General features: G+C 37.8%; 1 protein-coding gene across 1 annotated transcript in view; it reads right to left on the bottom strand.

The window, feature by feature from the left end:
* The window catches only part of LOC108571636 (5-hydroxytryptamine receptor 2B), a 58,945-nt gene extending 33,833 nt beyond the window's left edge, over positions 1-25,112 (bottom strand). Inside the window, exons 1-2 of the mRNA XM_017933725.1 lie at positions 24,804-25,112; positions 23,789-24,080 (exon numbers count right to left, since the gene is read on the bottom strand). Coding sequence (XP_017789214.1) covers positions 23,789-24,080; positions 24,804-25,112 — 601 coding nt within the window. The remainder of the gene's footprint in view (positions 1-23,788; positions 24,081-24,803) is intronic.
* Positions 25,113-25,358: the final 246 nt, after the last annotated feature.

Below are 25,358 nucleotides of genomic sequence, written 5' to 3' on the forward strand. Positions count from 1 at the left end.
ATTTAAAAAAAAAAAAAAAAAAAAAAAAACAATTTAACGTTTGTTTGCAATTCTTCACCATTTGAAAACTATAAAAATCTTCTCTTTATCTTGAAAAATCTAAATCTTTAAAAATTCCGAAGATGATTAATTCAAGACACATAATATTTGATCAAATAAAAAAAAAAATGTAACGTTTCTCTGCAATTTCTCCCCATTCAAAATCTATTAAAATCTTCTCTTTATTTTGAAAAATCTAATCTTTAAAAATTCCTAAGACGATTAATTCAACACGCATATTAAAAAAAAAAGAAACAATTTAACGTTTCTTTGTAATTGCTCATAATTCTAAAACTATTAAAATCTTCTGTTTATCTTCAGAAATGCAAATCTTCAGCAATTCCAGAACTGATTAATTCAACTACAGAGTAATCGTGAACTTCGTAATTTACAGGCGTCATATTTCACCGCGACTATTACAGGAAAAGTCTACGAAGACATGTCGCGGCAAGTCGAGAGGACGACTAATTCGCGTCCCCGTTTCCACCGCCAATAGACTCAGCAACGTATGACAAACAGGCTTGTCAGTTGTGAAAACGGATGAAAAATTTCATTCTATCTTCGAAACCGCAAATACCATCTGGCGACAGCAATGGAAGAACGAAAATCTTGTCATTTTCGATGAAGTTTTCCACTATTGAAGACGACGTGATCGTGAAGAGGTGGAAAATGGACCGTCTTGCTTTTGTCGACGTGGCAAAGAGACGGCATTATAATTTCAAACCCGCGCGAAAAGAAACTTCGGGGATGAAGTTAGGACGCGCTAAAAGCGGGCTCGGCTTAAAATGGAATTCTGCGCAGTCTTTGTGCCAAGATCATCGGCGAGATTCCTCGAGGAAGATAGCGAAAAGAGCAGGAAAAATGGGAGAAACAAAGCAGACAACTGGGACGAGACATTTTTCAGGGAACAGAATCTTATCTTAAAAATCTCTTTAAGGAGGGTGAAAAATGGAAATTTACCGAGTCGAGGTGTATCTTTGATTTTAATTCCAGAATTATACCGAGTAACGAGACATTTTTCGGCGAATGAAAATTATTCCACTCGACAAAATCCTTCGAATTTTATGTGCAATGTTTTGAATTTAATATGACATTCAAATGTGTCATTTAATTCGACAGAAGTCTCAAATTTCAAATTAAAAATAATTCCACTAGATGAAACATTAAAAAAGAAAAAAGTACAATATAAAAATCTACCAACAACAGGTATAATTTATTAATCTCTTGCTTTATTACTACTTCGTTGTCTATGTATGTAAATTTCGGTTATTCGCTGTTTCAATACTGTGTAAATCAAGAAAAGTTAAAATATTGCACTTACTTTTTGCAATTTTCAAATTTACAAATTAAAACCAAAGTCGGAGTTTCAATTAATCTTTAATACTAATGTAACGATTTTTATCTCACTATGATTATAATCTGTTCAACGAGTCTGGCTCGTTCTTATAAGGTAAAGTTAAATAAGGAATCCCTGTATGTCTGACTAAAAAAAATTTCAACCATTTGGAATGTAGAATAACATTCGTACTATACGAAGAACGTACTATAAAATTCAATTTGAGAGAAAGCTTCAATTTCAACAGAAAAATAACTCCATTTAACGAAACATTTTTAAAGAAAAGTAAAATATAAAAATCTACGAATACAAGGTATAATTTATTAAACAAGAAATCCCTGTATATCTGTATAAAAATAATTCCAGCCAGTTAGAATGTAAAACGTAAATTTAGTATAACATTCAGTTCGACAGTTAGTCTTCGATTTAAACTTAAAAATAATTCCACTTGTTGAAGTATTAAAAAAAAAAAAAAACAACAACAGGTATAATTTATTAAACAAAAAATCCCTGTGTGTCCGTCTAAAAATAATTCCAACCAATTGAAAGTACCCAGCGCAGGTATGACCGGTTGAGCAAGCAAAATTAATCCGAAGAATTTCCCAGAATAATTTCCGGGAGAGCGACGCTGAGAAATCAGGACCATATCGATGAACGAAAAGACACTCTTAACCTCGATACCAGATCACGAGTCAGGATGTTGACGTGCTCGTTAATAAGTGAAAAAATCGAGTATTCGCCGTAAAGAAACTCGTAATTTCCCGGTGGCGCGCGTCTCTCGACACTCGAACGTTGGAAACGGTCACGTTTTTCCAACATTTTCATCGAGAGGGGCCATGCAATAATTCACTATGACGCGATTTCAATCTGCTCTCTCTCTCTCTCTCTCTCTCTCTCTCTCCCCCGATGTTCCTCCGTTTCGAGACCCCAGGACGAAGCTCAAAGGGGCGTTGAAACTCGATCGAAACGACGCGAAGCATCCCGGCCATCCTGAACTCTCGTTTACCCTCGATTCCTTTTTTTTCCCTTATTTTTTTAACGAGGTGCCGCTTAGAAAAATCTCGGCGGAGAAGAAAAAGAAAACAAAAGCGTAGAATGGTAGAACGATTGATAGTTTTTGCGAGGATTTTGCTGGAACACAGCTCTCGTTTCCAGTGTTAGGTGAATTTTCAAAATTTGTTCAGTTTCCAAGCAATTAGTTGGTCTCAGTTCTCACTGTTTCGAAACGTAGGTGGATTGGTGTTTTTTCGCGTTGATTCTCGTCGACGAGGAGGTGATTAAGGAGAAAAAACGTTTACGAGTACAATTATTGGGTTTTGACCGGAAAATTCGTGCGGATTTCCGACAAGCAGTGTTTGAATACGTTGGAAGAAATAAAACTCAATGAAAACATAGGAAGTTCACGTATGTTCTGAAAGAATATTTTCTCACGTGTCTGTTGGAAGTCTATTCGTTACAATTATTAGTGCAAGGATACCATTTCTTTTCTTTTTTTTTTTTTTTTGGAATACGATTTTATTTCTAGTTTACGCAGATAACCCTTCGTTTTTGACGTTAATTCTTCTAACGTTCTCATTCTTTTTTTTATTATTGTTATTAGAAGACTGCGGATTTATGCAAATTTATATTTCTATGAATATAATTAAAAAACAGAAACTAGATAGGTAATTGTTTTATTCACTAAATATTTTAATGAGTACTATATTTTGGGTTTATTTATATATTTTTGCTTGTTACGTGCATTCTGTGTAGTTTTGTCCCTTTAAATTTTCCATAAATGCATAAAAACCCGCAGTCTAATTATTAGTGTCATGCAAGTATTAATGTCGCACCTGTTGGCTCAGAGCCAACTTATCGACAAAATGTATCTTTGCTATTATTAACTGCAACAAGTAAAAATTAATTGTTTCGGTCAGTGGAGGAAGATTTCTCAAAAATCTCCAGATGAAGCTTCTCTAACGTTCTCATTCTTGCTTCACTTTTGCCTTTCGTACCCCCTTGCACATGATCACGCTCGACCACAGATTCGTACACGTATTCACATACTCTTGCCACGTACCGATTTTCGGTCACCGCATCGGTTTTATTTCGCATGCATTCTCATTCAGAAGAACCCACTCGGTCCAAACACTCTTTACTCGCACCTCACTCAATCCGACTATCACTCCACCGAAACATTCTTTATTCGCACCTCATTCGACCCGACTATCACTTGGCCCACCAAACACTCTTATCTCACATCTTACGTTCGTTTCTTCTCAGAGTTGTACTATTTTGAAGATAGAAGAAAATAGAATACATTTCCGACACTTCCTGTTTTTCTTAGTGAAAACAGCAAATTAGGTGTATAATTGTTACGGAGGAGATAATCTATCAGAAAGAATTGTTCGCTAGTAATTTGTAAAATTTAGAGATGGAAATTTCGATCTTAAAGAAAAGAAACTTTTTTGACAAAATGGAAATTTTAAATTGCCGGAAAACGACGAAAAGTTGTAGAAAAAAATGGTACATATTTTGTATAATAAAAACATTATCGCTTTAAAGTGTGGAATTTATTTATTTGCTTAAAAATCGGCGCGAATTTTTCAGTCAATCCAATAGCTTTCTGATAGTGGGTCACACGTGAAAAACTGTTGTATTTAATGAAACAATCGGGATAACGTGAAATACATGTTCTAGTTAAATTCACAAACAAAATGAGATAAGAACGAAATGAGCTCGGGCGCATTATGGATATCGCTGGAACGCTCATAAACTGGATGAAAGAGCGAAACGTCCCATGAACAATTCGACAAATAATTTATTGTGTAACTTCTAAAGCGGATTAATGCGGTCGCTTGAGAGCGGATTAAATTGGATCCCGGTAATTGTGCAAATCTTTGACTGAAATCCGGTCCTTGTGGACAGTGAACCCGTTTAAAATCGTTCCCGTGAATGCGTGTACCCATATCACAGGATAGCCAAAGCTTTTCAATACTTCACTCGTGCATTGAACATTTCTTTCGTCGTATTTAATGCTCATTCATCGTTACTTTCACCGTAATTCGTGTAATTTTTAACGGCTGCTAATGTGCAGTCATAGCGATTGAAAAATTATCGTTGAAAAAACATGGTTGACGCATATGAAACGTCGTTTCTTTTTTTTTTAAATTAATCTTTAGGTACACTGTGCTTCTTCAAAAAATAACGTATTTAATAAAAATAATTTTCACACGATTTTACACTTTTTCCAACAATTAACTTCTTCTGTTATCCCAAATTTTAAAAAATCATCATGCTACTTGTATACTGTTGAAAAAACGACACTTCATTTGCATCAACTTAATGGGAAATTTTTATTAAAAGAAAAAATTGAATTTGCAGAAAATTAACATTTCTTTTTTTACGAGGAAATCTTCTTAGAGCGGAGAAGATTTTCTGAAAAAGCTCGTCTACAGTCTCATGGAGAAGGGGATGCAATTATCTCGAGGATAACTACACGAGCCGCGCGAAAAGGATTTGCGAAACCCTTGAAAAGTCCGAGGAAATGTAGTTCCGTGCTCGTGTACACGCATTGTTCTCATAGATGAGATATTTCGCCGCGTATCTCGGTAATTTATTGCTTGTCGATGGGAAAATACGCGTCTCGTTTAATTTAGGCGAGCCATTGTCGCGACACAGTTCAATTCTTTCGGTCTGACTGCGCGCTGACTCGTTTCACTTAAGAGCGCGTTCCGATCTAATCCGAGCTGGGTAAAATTTAGAGAAGAAATACTTGAAATACTATTTCAAATAATAGATGTTACATGGTTCACGCAAAAAGCTATTTTAAAATAAGAAACGAAATTTCGGTAAATGAAATATTTTTGTTCTAATAATCTCAAGCCTAAAATGAAATATCATAACCTTGTATTTCAAGTATATACTTGAAATATTTCTTAACAATGAAAATAAGCTGAGAAAAGTTATTGCAACAAGTGAACTATTTTATTTTATAGTTATAAGCACGATTTAAAATAAAATATACTATTTACTATTTACTATTCGATGTAACATTTTGCTCAGTTCTGGTTCTAACAGAGTTTCGCCTCGAAGTAAATGAATTCTAAAAGTAGAACTATTTAAAACACTTTTTCTTTTCTAATGGTCTATACAAGATTACTACAAGAATAGAAAATAATTAATATATCGTTCATAAAAAGAATTTTTGCAATTTAATCTGTGCGAAGGAACGTAAAATTGTTGGCAAGTGTTTATAATAGATCCATCGGGATCTAAGATACATTTTACAACATCACGATCCCGAAATATTCCCCATTTCCCCTCGCGAGACATCAAGAGTCCCACCGGAACCAGTTCCTTTCGCCGAGCAAACAGAATCGACTTGCTCCGTAGCTTTCTTGTGTTTCCTTTCACGGGATTGAGGCTCGTTCTTTCTTCAGCCAGGCCGCACAAAGGGCGCGTCGTAAATGGATAAAATCAGTGTGCGTCTGTCCCTCGATCCTCGCGAAAAATTGATCTCAGGAATACCCGTTTGATTCCGTTCAAACGATTATCTTCTTCTCTGCTTTGTCTCCCATCTTTCTGACTAAAAATTTCACAGAAATTGGGGATTTCATTCTTGAAAAAATTACCAAGTATTATATCCAGCTTCCGAAAGAACGGATTACGCAAGGGAAAAAAATTCGTACTCTCGGCGGAGGTCATTTTGAACGAGCAAAAGACTGGTTTGCACAGAATACGAGGTGAATCCATAAAAATTCTTCAATTAACAAAACACCACTGCTCTGTACACTCCAATGAAAGCAAACAAAAAAAGAAAAAGGACCGCTAACGGGCCAGTCATTACAGCATAACCCTCGTGAATACCCTTACTGTGCGCGAGATATTCTCGCCGTCTAATTAGAAAAATGTAAGAAAATATCACTGCCGGCAATTAGTACGCCGAACCCATTAAAAAATCATTCCACGCAACCAGTCGTTCGAAGTGAAATATCCTCGTACATCTCGAACGCAGAACGGTCAACTATAAAGCATCGTGGGCGTAGAATCTCCTCTGGCAAAAAATAGTCAGAACAATCGAGCAGAACATCAACATCGACGTCGAATTGAACGACGGAATCTCTAAACAATCTGGCTTTCAGCGTCCCTTTTTATCGTCCTCGACCCTTTTCAGCCTCGTCAGGCAATGGCAAATTTCCTCTGCTCTTAATAGATCCAATTATCGTGAAACTTGGGGGAGGTTTACGCTCGCCTACGTATCGTCCACCAAAAATAAATTTCCTCCTATTTCTATTCACTTATATTCTTTGCGTGTTTCTTCGACACTTTTCACTTATTTCCAGAAAAAGCTCAACCACTACGTCTCACCGAGCGACGTTCCGTACTATTGTTTTACGGTCGAAACGAGCTTGGATGCAATGATCTCATTATTACGAACGCGACAATAGCGCGGTGACCACGATACAGTAATTACCGTCGCATTACAGGAGACTCGTATTGTCTCCGAAATGGAAACCTCGTGCATCCTGTGTTAAACATCCGCGTGGCGAGAGAGTCTATTTCGCCCTGGCAACAGGTTCGCGTGGAATATTCTGGAGAAGCGAAAGCGTGCAAATAGGGTGGAAAAATGACGCTATTCGAGATGGAACTGGAATTTCCTGGGAAATTTCAAGTGACAATGGGGTTATGGTAATGAAGTTCCTTTTACTTTTTGGTATGTAAACTCTTTGCCCCTTTGAAGAAGATGAAATGATAAAAAAAGGGTTGTTTGGTAGAAACAATCGACGTGGACGAAACTAAAATGGAAGGTAAATGTTAGAGGAGAAGGTCTGAATATGGGCTAGCACTTTTATTTCAGGATTTATTGTCAAACCTGTGGACGACTTTTAAGATATGATACTTGAATATATATCAATAACATGTTTACTATATGATACGAAATCAAAATAAGGTTAACAATCCTTAGTTTTAGAAAGATGGTCTAGATATGGGCCACTCGTAAAATAATCGAAATGAAAAGTAACAACTGCATATTTTCAGGTTGAAATATTAGGTTGCAGTTTATCTACATATAAAAATGTAAACTTAAACTTGAATGCTATTTACAATCTATTTACAATAATCACAAACGTATATATCTTTCTTTTTAATGTTTTGGTATTTTTCTTATTACAATTCTCATAGTCACCGAATTCTAATATTGGCCAGCCCATATTATTAAGCTACTAGCTTTATAGCCCATATTTACGCGATGATATTCATTACAAAACAAAAATGTAGTACTCTTAGTTTAATAGATTGTTGCTGAAACAATAAAACGAACTTATCTGAAAAATGTTTTGAAATAGCGAAATAAGAGAAATGACACGTTTTGCAACAGATCATGTAAACAAGATAAATGCAGGTCACTATCTCCTCTGCAACACTTATTTCGTTCATAAATCGTAGTTTCGAGTGTACTTAGCATAATTCAATATTTCAACTAGCCCAAATTTAGACCATCTCCTCTACAATTAACGACTAATTATTTGTTTCATTTCATTAAAAATGATAGATAAAGCTGATATATGGATCAGAACCTAAAAACATTAAACATATAAACATATTTACGTGAGGTATTGATTTTCTTCAGATATTGATACTGGTTTTCGAAATAAATCAGTTTTCCAGCGTAATGTGGATGTTTACATGAAAATTGTTAGTCGGACATTCGATGGATTTCCCCTTTATTGACCTACTTATGGCTTTTAACGTCAAGTATAGTCTGTTATTATATACACACTAGACACTAAGCAGTTTTGTCTAATATTAATTTCTTTCCGTTAATGTGACAATAGTAAAAGTAAAGTGTTTGTATTAATATTTTGCAAAAAGTAAAGCTTATAATAAATATATTTTTTAATATTAATAATAGTATACGTCTTCTAAATTTGATATTAAAAATATTGTTTGTAACGTGAGGTTTATTTAAATCCCACGGGGTGGTAGTGAGGTCGTATTATAGCTAAACGGAAGCGATTATGCCTCTAAAACGGTTGGCGAGAGTGCGCGAATTTGACGCGAGTCAAGTTCGGCTTGGCCAGGTCTCCCAAAGGGGGGAGAGGGGGTTAGGTGGAATAGGTTAGAGTGAGAGAGAGAGAGGAAGAGAAACTATCGTCTGTGACCCGCGAAGGAGCGTCTGCCTCTAGGAGGTGGATAGGTGAAGATTGCAAGGGGAGAGACAGGACAGGAAACCTGGTCCTGGAGTCTTCGGTTGCTCCGTACTGACTGTCGCAAAACAAGGAGTGTCGTCTATAAGTCCGCGAAGGAGTCGTCTGCTCGGTGTACGCTTGAGTTGTCTTAGACGGCTTCCCGTAAGAACTGATTTTCTATGGCAAAAGGCCGTCTTTTATATGTTTTAAGAAGGCGCAGCTCGTACTCGGTATGGTAGCGAAAAAAAAGCGGTTACTCTACATGTTTAATTATATCGGAGTTTCTGACCACACCACTTACAAAAATGTCCGCCTACTGTCACATTAGTTTTTTCTATTTCATCGTTAATTGCATCTTTCTCGTTAATTTGAGTAAATTATCATATGTATTCATACATTTTTCTTATGAAGTTGACCACGTCAGAAATACATATTTTATATCCAAACCTTATTAGCCATTTGCACTCAAAGATCTTTTTGCTATAGGTAAGTAGCAAAGCAGAGCTTGTATGTTAAAAAATTGATGAAATTTTTTTAAACTAACGGTAAAATAAACCATACATATGTATATTAACAGATGTGACTGTTTTATTTTCATATTTAATGTATTTTTTTTATTATACAAGACGTTGCAACAGTTCATTAAAGATGCTTAGACATTTATAGGAAGCCCATAGACCTGTTGTCCTGTAACACAAATTTTTCACTAATAGGTAAACAATAATGTCGCCTCTCAGTCGTCACTCGGCTTATTAAAGTATTCATTGATAAAAGAATAATCTATGGAATAGCAGAAAAGAAGATACTTTTGACTTTAATGTTTTAAAGTTCCGATTTCTAACGAAACGAAATAAACAATTGGTCGCTAATGGGGACATTTACCTTATGTTCGACACTGGTGTCATTCATCTTAACTAAAGCATAAGTAAATTACACAAATTGCATATTTTCACGTTTCAGTACAATAATAAGAATTCAATTTAATCCCGACAAAATGAAACACACAACTGACAACGATCGATTATTTAATTTAGTATTCCGTGAGAACTCTCGACACAACAATGTAGTATATGTAAAACAGGGGTAGGGAGATAGAGCAAGAATAGAATTCCCATTTACCCCTCTATTTGCGTACACGTGGCTCGAGCACGTGCGCGAACGTGTAATCATATGTGACACCCGTGTGTACGTGCACGAGGTAGCCGAGTCAATCGAAATTTCCGCTTCGATTCGACTATTCCGCCGCGGAATTTCATCCCACCCCGTATCAAAAGTTTCTCGCGATACATTTCTCTCACACACTCGACGAATACGAGATGCTGCTCTTATTCGGAAACACAATAAACATGTCGTCTGTGATTATCTCGTTTGTTTACCTTTTTTTAAAGGGAAAGAACCTATTTTCAGTCTGTGTTTACTCTTTCTTTCTTCTTATTTACAATTGTTTTTGTACTTCGAAGAATAGTAATGGTAAGTTCTGTGTACGTAAAAGTGGCGAAGAAACGGATATCCTTGGATCAATGAAGGATCAGAATGAAACTCGCGAGGCGGGACAATTGCAGGTCAGGAACAATGTATAGGGAATAGAGCAGGCGAAACTTTTTGCGAACTGGGTCATTTAATCATACAACGTAGCCAGCTCAAAAGAAAGCTGAGACAAAATCTGCACGTACACGTTCTGGACGTCTCACAGTGTTTCGTGCAATGGACAAAAGTAAAAATTCTGAAGTGTTTGATTCACAATCTTTTGTATCTTAAAATGTTAATAAAGGAACGGAGGTTTTAATATTACCCATGGCGTTTGCTTAATTTACCATATTGAAGTCAGAAATGATACTAGAAATTTATTTCAAATTTCTCATTATTTTTTCAAACACGTGTCATTGGCGGAATGTTTATGCTTTTAATTTATGCTTCAAAACTGCGGAGCAACTTTTTTCATAGTACTAATAATTTGTACTATTTTTTATGTAGAATGTTTCTTAAATTTGATGAGACTTTTAAAAAATATACCAAAAAATAATTCCTTCATTTTTTTTTTTTGTATTAATTTAAGGAACATTAAACTTTATATTAACATCAATTTCAGCTGCCCGAACTTGCGCGAATTGGAAAAAATAATCAAAATCTTTATTCGCGTTCACCGCGCGGGCCCTTAACGTAGCCTCTAAACCTCACTCGTGCGTCCCATGAAACGATAAGACACTTATGTTGGTCTGAACATTCGTCTTTTGTCCTTCTTGAAACAATATACAGCCAATCCTCCATCGTTCATTAAACAAATTCGAAACCAGCTAATTGAGAATTTTTTATATATTTTCAAGAATTGTTAGAATTAATATTTGAGAGTTTTCCATATCTACGTGTTTATATTTTATTTTTTATTCGGACTTAACTAATAGACGTTTAAATATTAACGTGAAACGAATGATATCTACATACATTTTGATATCGCTGTATTTTATAAGCTCGATAGGATTATCTATAGTATTCACGATTGTTCTTCAGGGTGTTAAACGCTGGAACAGACTGAAATTGGTCAGAGTAGAGTAGTTCTAATTACGATCGGGCATCGAGCATCCAATATAGATAATGACAACCGGCCATAGAGCTTGGAATATCTCGATCCCGACCAAGTGACGTCTGTCCATCGCGAAATTTCACGCTAATACCCTGCGAGTGGCTCGGATTTCATCGCTCAGGAACACTATTCTCACGATTATTGGCGTTTGGGGACAACTTCTGTAAGATGGAAGCGATTCAACCCTCCTTCGTGACCGTTTTCGTTATTGCCCATTACGTGACATACTCTCCAGCAAAATCTTCCTCATATTCACCCTTTAACACTCGTTCTACCTTCCCCAAAGAAATTATGCAAACGACCTTCTCAAAGTCTTTCTAAACCTGTGTCTTATGATTGTAACATTTATGTAAATTAAAAACAGTACGATAATTATGAATATAATACGTTTTATATATTTCTCAAAACTTAGGTCTGTCCTAATTTTTTGGTTCGTTAAAAATCCTTTGTCTTTTAAATGAATTAAAAAATTAATGTTTTACAGGGTCGTTATCAGCTTCGCACACGTGTGACGCGCCAATTCTCGTGATAGATCGCTGTTGGCTAAGTACAGGTAATACATCATACAAAATGCATAGTGTGTATATTTAACACAAATTTTGTAAAGCTGATAAAAATGTAGATATCAAGGATGCAAGGAAAAATAACAATGTTTTGCCAAAATGATCACAGTGGATATATTAAGTATGTTAAAAAAGAGTGTGCATGAAAAGAAATTGATTTCTGAGTGTGAAAAGAACTATCAATGGCTATTCAGGCAATGTTAAACAACGAAACTAAAAATTTATGCGAAGAGTTGTTGCTCAAATGTTGAAAAATAGAGAATTTTTGTTTCTTGAAATGAAACTTTAAATACGTAATGTTCCTTCAAAAAAATAATGTACATAATCAAAATAATTTACTCTTTTCCCATCGATTAACTGGCTCAATTATCCAAATTTATAAAAATCATCAGTCCTTAAATTTAAAAAATCTTCGAATGCTGCTTTTAGTGTCCTCATTTCAGGATAGTTTGTTTGTTAAAAAATTGTTCCGGTGTTTGAAGAAATGGTAGTTTGTTGGGGGAAAGGTTGAACGAATAGGGGAGGATGAGGCAAAATTTCATATTCTTTACCGTGGATTGTTTTCAATAATTTCTCTTAAAAAAAAATCTTTTTAAATTTCATTCCCAATGAAAAGTTACCAATCTTGAATTTTCTTCACCAACGTTGAAGTGTCCTAATATTTACATAACCTTCTTCAAATGCTAAACTTATATTTTCAGCAGTTTTCTCAATTATAAACTTATATAAGAAAATCACACGAATATCCCGATTATTCATCACACCAGGTATTTGTATTGTAAATTTTTTTACTATTCAGCATACGTATACCACAGGAAATTCCTTCTTGACTATTTTATATTAACTATAATATATGATATAACGATATTTCATTTGCACCAATCTAACAGCAACACACTTCTAACATACTTTTATCAAATTCATTCCTGAAGTTTCAACGTCATCCGCTCATACTTGGATCTCCCTCTTCGTTTCACATCTTCCTCAAAATCCAAGATTTTCATGTCGACACCGCTATCTCCGGAAGTTTTCGTCTGAAAGTAACAAGCGTCGAAAACGGGAAACAAGGTTAACGGGACGAATTCTCTCGGTCGTAGGGTCCAGGCGCAATATATGCGAGCGTGGCCAGGAAGGAAGGATTTATAAAGCCTCCATGGCCAGAGCAGGGGTCGGTGATTCGTTGAAATTCCGGGGACAGAGGAACGTGCGGACTCGTGCTGATTAAACCTGTCCACGGTTGCGGTTCAATGAAATCCCCGGGGACTCGAAACGAGCAAGGATCGTCTCATTGAAAGCGAACGTAACTCCTCTTAACGACCAGATGAAACGAAAAGAAAAGGGCCCGGACATTTCTCGAGATTCCCAAAGTTCTGCTTCCCGTGAAATACCCTCTGTCCGCTCGTTCGTTGCAAGATTCATTCTTTGCAATATAAGGGACGCTTCAGAGATCAGTATTTCAACAGAGAATAACGGAAGGGAACATTCTTTGTCTAATTTTTCTACGATTTTAGTAATGGAATTTTAAATGTCCGGGAAATATATATTTGTCGACGAGCAATCGGTTAAGCACAGGCTGTTTTTATAATGTCTTCCTTCTCTTCGTTTCACCCTTCCTTACCGTCCAATTTTAGCAGTTTTCTGCTAATAAAATTCTAAACTTGAAGCAAACACGTATAGGAAATTCAAATCTGTTACCGGGAAGATAAAATATTTTAAGTGAGAAAATGTGCAAAAGGGTACCTGACATGAGGGTTAAGGGGAGAGTTAAAGGTATTTTGGCGAAGCGATCACTTTCTGAGAAGCAAAATTTGTTATTCTCCGTCCTGCAAATTAAAGAAAACTTAACCTTTTCGCTGCGGTAGATTTTAACACGTAACGTATGTTGCAGACGGTAAACTTTTAATCAGGGCTGTAAAATTTCTTATTTTGACCGTATCGTTTTAAAATTCTGTATATTAAATTAAGGTGAAGGTGCATCAAAGTGGTCGAACAGTATAATGCGAGCAAATTTTCAAACCGCCAATAGCAACGAAAGGGTTAAATTCGCAACGAAATTCTTCTTTCCGAATCAGACTAATTTCCAATCTCTGTCAGTTATTTAACAGATATAAATCTCGGTTCAGTTGAATTGTCCATAATTACAAATAAGTTAGCGCGTAATAATAGTTCTATCCGTGTTTCTCATTTCCACCTTTATTATCTTACTTACGCAAGAGAAGTTCACTGGTTTATAAATTTTCCACGTTGCCATCAATTTCGCTCCATGTTTGGGGAATGGGCGATGCACGAGGTCGTATTTCCACGATTACAACGGTTCTCTTTTCGCGTTATTTCGACGGAGAGAATGGTTTAGACCGCGGAGTATCCTATTGCCGGGCATTTCGCGGCTACAACGCCGCGGCATTACGCGGCCCAGCCGGAAAAAGCTGTTTTCATTTTTCCCCGCGCCCTACAGCCTCCTTTTAAACAAGCATTTTATCACACACATATACACATCTACCACGCTCTACCCTCGTTTTCCCCCGCGTGTCTCTTTCTCTCTCTCTCGGTAATGTGATTTTTCGCACATAAAAGCCAGTCGAGAGAGTTCGCGTGTAATGCCAGAAAGGGGGGAAAAAATGAGAAGACTCAAATATTCGCGTGCTACCTCCCAAATTGGATAATTAATTAATCCCAATGAATTAGAGGGAATATCAGATGCTTTTAAACAGCCTGGTCATACCATCAACGTCGAACCAAACGATCTCAAACATTCGTACTGTTTCACCGTGCTATTTGGTCAAATATTTCGACCTTTGTAGTGTACATTTAGTCTATCTATTCTGTGTCTTCCTGAATTGTGATTTCAATTAGGTATGGATCGACACTCGAGGAATTTTATTAAAATGTAGTTCGGATAACGAATAAAAAATAATGAATAAATTCGAATTATTCCTCATTTACGAATTTAACCCTTTGAACTCCTTTGTCGAGTGTGACTAGATATCAGTTTTATTCACAGGTATGAATGAAGTAATTTTTAAATTGCCAGTTTAATATGTATTATATTTTGCAATATTTCTTTTACCTGGATAAGCAACAGGTACACACATATGTGACCCTTAATGCTATTTTCAATATAATTAGTAAAAAAAATTGTTTAAATTGGTTCCTATCAACCAAATGTCTTTTAAAGTACATTTTAACTAAAATACTTCAAATAACAGGGAGTTATTGAAAAGAATATTAAAAACAAAATTAGGAATTCAAAGGGTTAATCTTTTTGCGTTTCTTTTACCTTTTATTCGTTATTCGAAATTTTCAAGTAAAAGAAACAAATAAATTTCTTTTTTCAATGAAAGTTATTCCTTTCTCAAACATTCTTCTAGAAATCTTTTGGGAGCAAGGTAGATTAACCAGAGTAGCGTAAGAAAAAAGTCTCAGCAACGAAAGCTGAGGAAGGTTTTAGCATGTTGAACTTTATGAACGAATAACGAATAAGGAGTAAGAAATTAAAATGGAACAACGAATGAACGAATAGCAAATAAACATTTATTAAATTCTAAATTTTTTAATATAAAATTTTACCCGTTATTCGTAACTCAAATAAAAATTGATTCGTTATTCGTCGTTTGCATAAAAATTGATTCGAACAACGCCGAATCCTGCCTTACACTTATTCAAATAGAATCAATTAGAATGCATCACTCAAAAAAATTCTTAAAAAATGCCACATTGTAAGTTACTAAACGCTTATCAAAATAAGAATCATCCATAAACAATTAGCCTTTCAGCCCACTTTCCATCAACTCTATTTTAAAGAGAAAAGAGAATCCAAACGAAAGATTTCCAAGAAAATAAAATCAATTCCCCGAACAATTCTCTTCGTAACGATCGAAGGGTTAGATCCCACGAAAAATTAAACATCCAGCCAGCTCCGATTCCCCAGGCTGATTCGTCGGGTCAGTTAAAAACTTCCGTTTTTACTGCGGCGCGAATTTCCATTTTTAACAAGCGCAAAACCCGAACCGCCAGCCGTCCACGTATAAAAACCAGATATATCTCAATTGCTGCGGCCGCGGTGGTCGTTTCCACCACCGACGCGTTCTCCCCCTTTTTTTTCGACAAGTCCATTTATCAAGTTCCTACGGAACCTTCTCGAATCTCCCGCGGAAACGATAAATTCCGCGCGGGGAATACGCGATAACGCGGCGTTTTTTCCCTCCCCGTTCTCTGCCGCGTGAAGATAAGGATCGGGGTAAGCCCTGGGATTGAAACCGTCTTGCTCAAACAGAATCGTAGAAAACAAACTCGGTGAAATTTCACTGACCATCGTTTCTCTGTTTGAACATCAAGGCTACGAGTGTCTCGCTGTTTGCCAGGATTTTATCGCTTTATATTTAACATAGGATGTGCTGCAATCTGTGTCCATAAGCCTTTGAATATCGGTCACAGGCTCTATTCCATCTTATACGTGCCCTTTTTAGTTCTTTTTCCTCGGAAGATGAAAATTGTCAGAAAAATTGAGGAAAATTCGTACCACAGTCAGTCGGCCAGGTTTAATCTAGCTTCGTCTGGCTGTCGGTAGAGAAAAACCACGCGTAAATAAAAGGTATTCGTTTAGATAGGTACGTGCAAGTGTAGCGCGTGCTAAATTGCGATTTACTCGACACTACAGGTGAACCGAAGCGTCGTGATCCGAATTTCCTGGCAACATTTATCCAGCAGGTACGGTCGTTACGCTGTTTACCGAGAAGGAACTCCGCGAGGAATCGCTTTGTACCAGGGAAACTCGGGAAACTTTATGAGGACGGAACATTAGCACGTTCGCCAGATGGCGGACGATAATGGCCGGGAATTAATGCCCGCAGGTCTTGGCGAAGCCACTTCTGTCACGGGGTAGGAAATTTTCGATCGGTTTACTACCGCTAAACTGCTAAATGGTTAAATAATAATACGTCCCCGAACCCTTCCAGCCAGAATTTTCCTCCTGAATGAAACCTTGCAACGATTGAGAGAAGTTCGTCAAAAAATAACAGTGAGAAGGGTAACAGAGAGAACAGGGGTTTGTAAAGCAATTTAATTAACTCTCCTACCCCTTTTCGTCTATCCTCTATTTTTCCATTGGAAGTTTTCTGAATAAATGTAACTTGGCGTGCCGGCAACCAAAGTGGATTTGTTCGTCCTCCCGCGCTCTTCGATCATGCGAAACAACGACATAGGCTTCGTGACAAGGTAGACCAGTACACCTATTCATTCTGGCGTTTATCGAGCCCCCGGTTGCACAGAACTTTTCGCCGTTTCTCACCGGTACAAATACCTCCGGGAAACGTATAACTCACGCGATACCCAGACTTCTCTTGCAAGTAAATTTCCCGGACACGGCGCGAGAAATTATCTCGAATGCGTTTCGCCAAGAGATGTGTCCAAGGCGACCGTGTGGAAGTTTTCAAGAGCACGTTCTTTACACTCGACGCTTTGTAATTCGAGGAGATTTTGAACGATTTGCAGCGACCCTCCTACGCTCTGCCATCAGCGGGACGGACTAATCGCAAGTTTTCGCTAGTCCTCGTGAAGGCTTTTGTTTGTATGCATACATCTTTTAACCTAAGCCCTTCCAGTCTACCCCGCGTCTAAGGCACGGGCCTCCTAGAAAGCCTTACTCACGAGTCCACTAGGAGGCTCAGAACGAAACGCCTTCCACCTTTCCTTTTCCGCCTATCTTCTCTATCTCTTCCCTCCAACAATTCAGAGCGATGATTCAAAAGCAACACAAATTTCTTTAATCTCGTCAACGGTCAAACCACGCATGTACCTACCGGTTCTCGTCCGATCACCGAAGTCAAGTTGCGTTGGGCACGGTTAGTACTTAGATGGGGGACCGCTTGGGAACTCCGTGTACTGTTGGCAATTTGTTTTTTTTTTTTCGTTACGAATAGGCGTAACAGGGGCAAATTGTGATTAAACAAGAGCGAGTGTGTTTATGCGAATACGAGGGATGCGAGTTGCTAAGAGAGTGCGTGAGACTGAGAGAGAGCGAGCGCGGGTCGCGAAGATCTTATAAATAGGGAAAACAATAGCGAGGGTCGTTCATTTTTCCTGCGAAGCGATAAAGCGTTATCAGTTTTGTTTATCACTAATTATACAGCGTTATTAGTTTTCTTTATTCTAATTATATTTTACCAATTTCTAATTGTATTTTGCAACACGTTTCCTACACAATTTTACTTAAACCGTGCGTTGGACAGCTGAAAGTTCGAGAGTCGGACGAAAAGCGAAGCCGAGTCACATTTGACCCATTTGTTTGTCTACAGGGAATCAATTTTTTTCGTCAGATTTTTATTTAAGTACACTAACACATTGAGTGCCGCGTCTATTTCACATGACTTTCCATTCAGCCCACGTGACCACGTTACTGCATCCATTATACATGTATGATATTTTTCAATAGCAGTATGCACCCAGCGAATTGGAAAGGCCACTACGCCGCATGGGTCATGGATGACCCGTGTACGATGATTGCAGTATACATGATAATTATGTACCAGTTAAATGATCTTATGAAGCATTTCACAATAATGTTTCTTCTTCTACGAAATTACCATACATCCTGAACGGAAACTTCAACGTGGTTCACCGATGGCCCATGCAGTACGCAACGTGTTAACCTTTTGCACTCCTTTGTCGAGTGTGACTCCACATCAGTTTTATTCACAGGTACTCCTACGTCGAGTCACACTCGACATTTCTAAATTGCCAGTTTAAATATGTATTATATTTCCCAATAATTCTTTTTATACTTAGATAAGCAACATGTATATGACCCTATTTGTAAAAAAAAGAAAGTGCAATTCTTACAGAAAAGTGTCATATATGCGTAACGAAAGCAACTGTTTACATTGCTTCCTAGCAACCAATTGTCATTTGAAGTACTTTTTAAATAAAATCCTTAAAATAATGCGAAGTTATTGGAAAGAAAATGAAAAAAGAAAAATAGAAAGAATTTTGCATTCTCTTTGACGCCTCCACCTACGTAAAACGCATTTACACCACATAATGTCCCCCTGAGACTCTAAAATTCACTCTAGACACAGATTCCTCGTAAACTCATTCATTGGAAGATCCCAACACCCTTGCAGTTTTTACCCCACTCCCGTATATCCCACGAACCTTTTAAAGCCGTTATGCACTGTCGACCAGGTCGTCTGCAACCACTAGGTTCATAAAAATATGTTCTCCGAAGTATTTGAAAATGATGCTCACCCCTCCCCCTCTCCCTTCAGCGCGCCAACAAGAGTAGCCGTGTAATTTTAGCCGGTAAAAATCCGGCATTACCCCGCCTTCCCTCCGGGAGAGACGGGATGTCCTTTGAAGATTTCCTCAACGTTACAACAGAAAAAGTAAATAAATAAATGAAAAAGGTTCAAGAGAATATATGAGCTCGTACGCACATGGTCACGGCGACCACGAAAACACGAGCGACGCACGGGCAACCAGCTGGTCGCGACGGCCGATGAAGTGCATTGAATAAAATGCACGCGTTCACACGATAGGCAACATTCTTGCAAACCAGATGTAACGACGAACTTCAATGCAGATAAATTTCTACAACGACACTGACAACTTTCGAGTTGCTGTGTTTGATCGCCGAGTTTAGTTGTCTGGTTTTTGGACTTTCGTCAATCAAATCGCCGACGACCCGTCGGCAGTAACAGCTCTTGCACACGCAAATGATACGGGTCACAGATGACCCAGCTTCGTCAGTCGACGATCAAAAATCCAAAGATTCCTAATGAAATTTGAAATTCGCTGTACTTTCCTTTGGAACTGGATGGAGTATTTGGAAAGTCGCGTAGAATTCGCGATAACCATGATCGAATGGTGGCGCGTGTTCGCCAGAGCCAAGGGTCTCTTTTCTCTCGCGGATCGTCTCCCGTTTCCGCGGCTCCCTATCATCGCGATTCAGGCCGCGGATCGCGTTGCAAACGTAATCTGAGAGAGGCGGATTCCCGTACGGCCCGGCCGGGTACCGTACCGTAACGCGAGTTGTTCCACTTCGTTTTCCGCGTCCACAGCCGACGATTTAGGGACGATTTTCACGGGCGAATATGCCTACTGTCTCGTCGAGCGGCCGGAACGAGTTTCCGCGCGATAAATGTGACTCTTCTGTCGCGTCACCGGTGAACGGGACACTGTCCCTTTCGGCCGGAAGTATTCGAAGAAAGCATTGATTTTCTTTTTTTTTTACTAATTTTCATCTTTCACGCAGTTTTTATTAACCCTTTGCGGTCCTCTGTCGAGTCAGACTGGATATAAGAATTTTTCCCTTCAGATATCGTATAATGCTAAATTATAAATTATAAATGATAATGAACCATTTTTTTACGCATTAATGTTATACTGAAACTTAGTATTTTATAACTAATATTACGCTGTAATGTTGATATAAAGGGAAACTAGATGGGGTACCAAATTAGAGCGGATTAACTGGACTATTTGAACCGCAAAGGATTAAGTTGAATGAAATAAACGTTTTAACCAGTGCAAGAAGCTTGAGAAAAAGGATTAACAAGTTTAGGTTGAGTAAGGATCAGAAGATAATACTAGATAGACCGTAGTTGTACTGCTAGTGAAAGCGTGGCAATGCTAACTTCTTCGAAGTCAAGCTACGTTGGTTGTGTTCACCGTCGGAGGAAATTCGATTTCTTCCCACGTTCGATAATTCGGAGTGGCTGTTTCCGGGCTGTAACTTTCTAAATTTGTTCTCTTTATACACTTATGGGAACCATAAAGGAAACTTCGAGACTCTGAGATTCTGAATGAAATTCTCGTTTCAGGTAACAAAAATTAAACTTGTACAACGGTTAATTATTGCGACTAAGCTTGGTATAATTAGAGCAAAAAAATAATTGTGAGTCATGTTTTTTAAGCTTCATTTCGATGAAATGCAGGATATTACAATATCTTTCTGATAATAATTCGTTAAATCACTGAATGAGATTACCGCACAGTGGAGTGTTTTATTTAAGAGGCTGACTAGAGTTTCAAATTTTTAAACTTATTTAAAAACCAAAAAAAGGTTTTCTTCTTATAATATTATTAAAATGAAGTATCATAACGGCCATTTTTGTGACTTTAGGCAGAAGAAGGCCATATAAAAAATATTTTTGTTCGCTTGCTTCTTTTTCTGTTACTATTAAAATATAACCATTATTGTTCTTAATTTTCTGTGAGCAAAATCTGTTTGTAACCTAACATTCTTACAATATTACGTAAAAATTGTTTAAAAATTGGTGGTAAATTTTTGTTTCCTTTATCACTCTCAAATTAAAAGTTTCCATATGAAAATTTCATAATAAAATAAATCATATATGTACATAAAAAGTGTATTTGGTTTAAAACTAGTAAAATAATTTTAACCAACTTTTTCATATACGTATATAAGTACACACTACACTGTGCGTCAGTGGGATTTTACGTATTTGATTATTATTCTAGCAGAGATTAATTAAATTGGAAGGGATAGAAGAAGGAGATGATTTCTTATCTCAAATAATTGCACAAAGTTCAACTTCATAGAGCAAAGAACAGACAGAAAAAAATCGCTTCCATTTATCAGACAACGAAGAATCGCCTGATTACTCAACGATTTCATTCTCCACCCACGAAATCAATTTTTTCCTCCATTTTCCGAGACGTTCGTCAGCAGCTGGAGGCTTTCACTTAAAATCACGATGAACACAGGCACTTTTCGCAGTCGAGATACCTCTGCAAAGACCCCAACGCATCGTTTCTCACCGCCTACGCGATTATTGAAAACGAATTCCTAAAACAGATACCAGGCACGCGCGTTCTCACGAGAAAAGTTCAGGCACGTTGAATTTCTTCGCGAAGCTTTTCCAGCTGGTTTCCCTTACGGCGGTTTCAGATATCGCTTTTTTGTCGCTGTATAATTTCCCCCGTTCCCCGAAACTTCGTTTCTTATTTCCCCTTTTAAAACGCGAACAACTTTCGAGTGGCCTCGGAAAAAAAAAAAATGTCAAAACGCAGGCGTGACCCTTTTCGCCTCGTTAAAACGAACAAGCTACGACTGTCGATTGTAAAGTTCGTGACCTAAGTGTATGAAGGTCTGTTGCTAGGTGTTTTTAATTTTTACCGTGTAATACAAAGGTGAGTGAAGTTTATTTTCGATTCAGAAGGCATAATTCTCGTTGAACTTATGCTTAAGAGGAGAACAACTAACGCTTTTGATTATGGTTAAACGTTAAAACGTGTACGAAGTGGCGTAAAAAAATAAATGACCCGGAAAACTCAGTAGAAAAATGGTCCTTCTCTGCGAAAATGCGAAATTGTGCGATTTCCATGTGTTTGACCAAATGATAAAAGACACAACTGGGGAAGTGAGGGAAACAATCTTGAAATGGTTGCGGGAAATTGGACACAAATTGTTTGAGATAGGAATTCGAAAGTTGGTTCTTCGTTGCTTTTTTTAAATTAGACATAACGACTTGAGTTTTTTTAAGAAGTTAGAAGGACGTATAGTATTATTAGATGACGTATACAAAAAATTTTGAAAAATTTGCAATGTGTGGAAATCACGAAGAAAATTGTACAGGCCACTGTTTACAACTTTTTTTATCTGAGCACGTAATGAAAATTTAAAAAATACATTTTGTAGATTTATGTCAATTATACACATGCTGAAAAGTACATCCAAATTGCAATTTTTTCAAAATTCTCTGCATACGTCATCTAGTATACTAATCCTAACTTTTCAAAAAAACTCAGACGTTTGGTCTAATTTAAAAAAAGTTATACTGTTCTAAAGAGTGTCCGAATATTAGTAAGTGTCACTGTAAAAAAGAGACTTCTTTCATTCGTTCGTATATTTTTTAGAGAGAATATGTAATCATTTGTGTGCTGGTGTATGAAGTTTCGTGGTTTTGCCGTTTTTCCCTCTCTTTTATAGCTGACGAAGCAGAGGTCTGCAGTGACGGAGAAAAGATGGACAAAAGTGGAAAACGAAAAGTGATCCAATACGTGGTAATAAAGGGAATCACTGCAAAGGTCATTCCAGGTCCTTTATCATCAAGTATTGGATCGTTTCTCACTGTTATCCATCTCTTCTCTGTCACTGCAAACAAACACTGCAGACAAAGCCAAATAGTCACACACTATATACAACATTTCAGTCGACTCTGGTACTCTGAATTTATACAGCTTGCTCTAATTTTCATCTGTGATATATATGATAATTGTGATAACTGTGATATATGTGATATAAATGATAATTTTCATCGAAAGTACATATAAAAATACAAAAGGTTACACATTCGTTTAATAACGAATGAAAGTTTTCAGGTCATAAATCTCGAAAGACATGTACATAGCTATGAAAGGAGGAAGAATTTGAGTCGTTGATGAAAATCCGCTCTCTGACGCTCATTAAGAGGTTCGATTCTACCGCGAGACTGTTCATTAAGCCCTCAGAAGAGCTTTGAGAGCAATCGACGCATGATGGTCTCCCCTCGAATTCTTGATATCGCCTTCTGCCTCGACGAGTATCGGTCTAAGACAATTCCCCCACCGAAAAGATCATTCCAAGACGACGTTTACTCCCGTTTTAGGAATTAGAAACACGTTTAATTGGAACAATCAACGATCCATGGTAAATTTCGCGGGCAATGGATCAGCAGATTGTCGCGAAACTCCATCGGGGTTTTAATTAGTTCCATTTAATCGACTGATCGTGTTCCCTTGGTTATCTAGCTGGCGTCATTCCAGGCCAACGGTATCTGGCTCGAATTCTGTTACAACTGGGCAAAAAGAAGTATGGAAACTACTCCAACTCCCTCTCGTATAACAAAAAGAAATAATATTTCGCGAGAATAGCATTCCACCGGAAACCGTGCAATTTTCATGTTACAACATTTGCATAGTATACGAAAACAATGTGATACCATCGTTAGATACACTGTGCCTTAGAATAACAAGTCAAATATTAGTTTCTGGCTAAGCTGTAGATTAATATTTCCAACTACTGCGTGTATTTTCTGCGGAGAATGAAAGGACGGCAAGAGAAATTCTGGATGACAGGATATCTAGGTTAAAAACTTACCCAAGAATCCTGGAATAGCGCCTAAAGGCATCACGAACAGGCTAACGAGGAGATCCGCCACAGCGAGGGAGAGAAGGAAGTAGTTGGTGACATTGTGCAGCCTCTTGTCAAGTCCTACAGCTAGACAGACCAGTATGTTCCCCAGACCACCAGCCACGATGAACACTGCTACGAAAAGGAAACTCCAATCGAAGCGGCGACCTCTTGGTGTTGAAGTTAATTTTGCTCGATGAGAACAAGAGATCGTCAGGTCCTCTGTCGTAGTGTTCTCCGCTGGTGTGCATTCCAGGATCTGTGAAAGTGACGAAAGAGAAGAGAATGGCAATTATTAGGTCATCCTCACTGTTCCCGCGGTTTTAAACCGTTCATTTTGGAAAAGAAACTTAATACCGTTGAAATTAAATATTTTTATTTGAAATAATTTCCATAATGTTCGATACACTTTTGCCATTAATGTAGTTTACACCCTAAAAAATTATGCTCACAGTTTGGTGGTCTACTTCGGGATTAATTCACTAGTTCCCTAAGACCGGGTGGTACCACTGTCACTGCAGAGTCGTACAGTAACGAATTGGAGGTCGTCCACCAAAAACTGAAAGTACAGCAATCAGCTTTGGTCAACAGAGGACAACGCTAGACCACACGTAGCAAGTACAACTGTACAAAAATTGCATCAACTGGGTATTGAAGTTCTACCTCATCCCCCATATTCCCCTGATATATCTCCGACCGATTTTCACTTTTTCCTTTCATTTGACAGTTTCCTTACACAAAACGATTTATGAAACAGGAGGATATTGAAAACGCCTTTCAGCAGTTTCGTTGTTAAAAGTGTACCGAACATTATGAAAATTCATTCAAATAAAAATGTTTGAAATTGAGTTTTAAAACCGCGGGAACTTTCAAGATGGCCTAATAGAACGTTTCAAAGTTACAAGACCCCTATTGTCTCGTGTGTAAGACTTTGACCGCCAGGTAAAAGGAAGAAATACTTGAGAAACGATGGAATTCTCACCTGATCGTCGAAGGTACTCTCGTTGCACCCTCTGAATCTTGGTATCCTGGACAAGAACATTCCCTCTATACTCTCCAGGCCACTGAGAACCAACGACACGTTCACATCACAATTGGAATAATCACAAGGCCTGCATAGCAGCGTCATCGACGACGTGAAGGTCCCCTTTTCCACCGTGCACATGTGATCGAACCCAGAGGAACCGAGACCACACTCATCCATACACCCAAGAATACTATCGTTACAAGGTAATTGATGCAGCATAGCCGTCAGATTGCTCGTCCATGAGCTCGCCAGGTTCCCCTCCATGTCTTCGACAAATTCTACCACACAGAATACACGTGCTACGTCTTCATCGATTTGTCCTCCACTTCAGACTGCTCACAGACATCGAGTCATCGAGTGAACTAGGGCACTTTGTCCACGAACGAGCAACGCCTCGTGATCCTGTTCACTCCGGAACCACTAGCCTGTACTTTGTTCCTCATAGTCGAACGATTAACACGTTGTTCAATGTTCAGGAACACCGTAGATGGTCAAAAAACGGATCTGAAG

Source organism: Habropoda laboriosa, unplaced genomic scaffold (assembly GCF_001263275.1).
Source record: "Habropoda laboriosa isolate 0110345459 unplaced genomic scaffold, ASM126327v1 scaffold135, whole genome shotgun sequence".
NCBI classification, from domain to species: Eukaryota; Metazoa; Arthropoda; class Insecta; order Hymenoptera; family Apidae; genus Habropoda; species Habropoda laboriosa.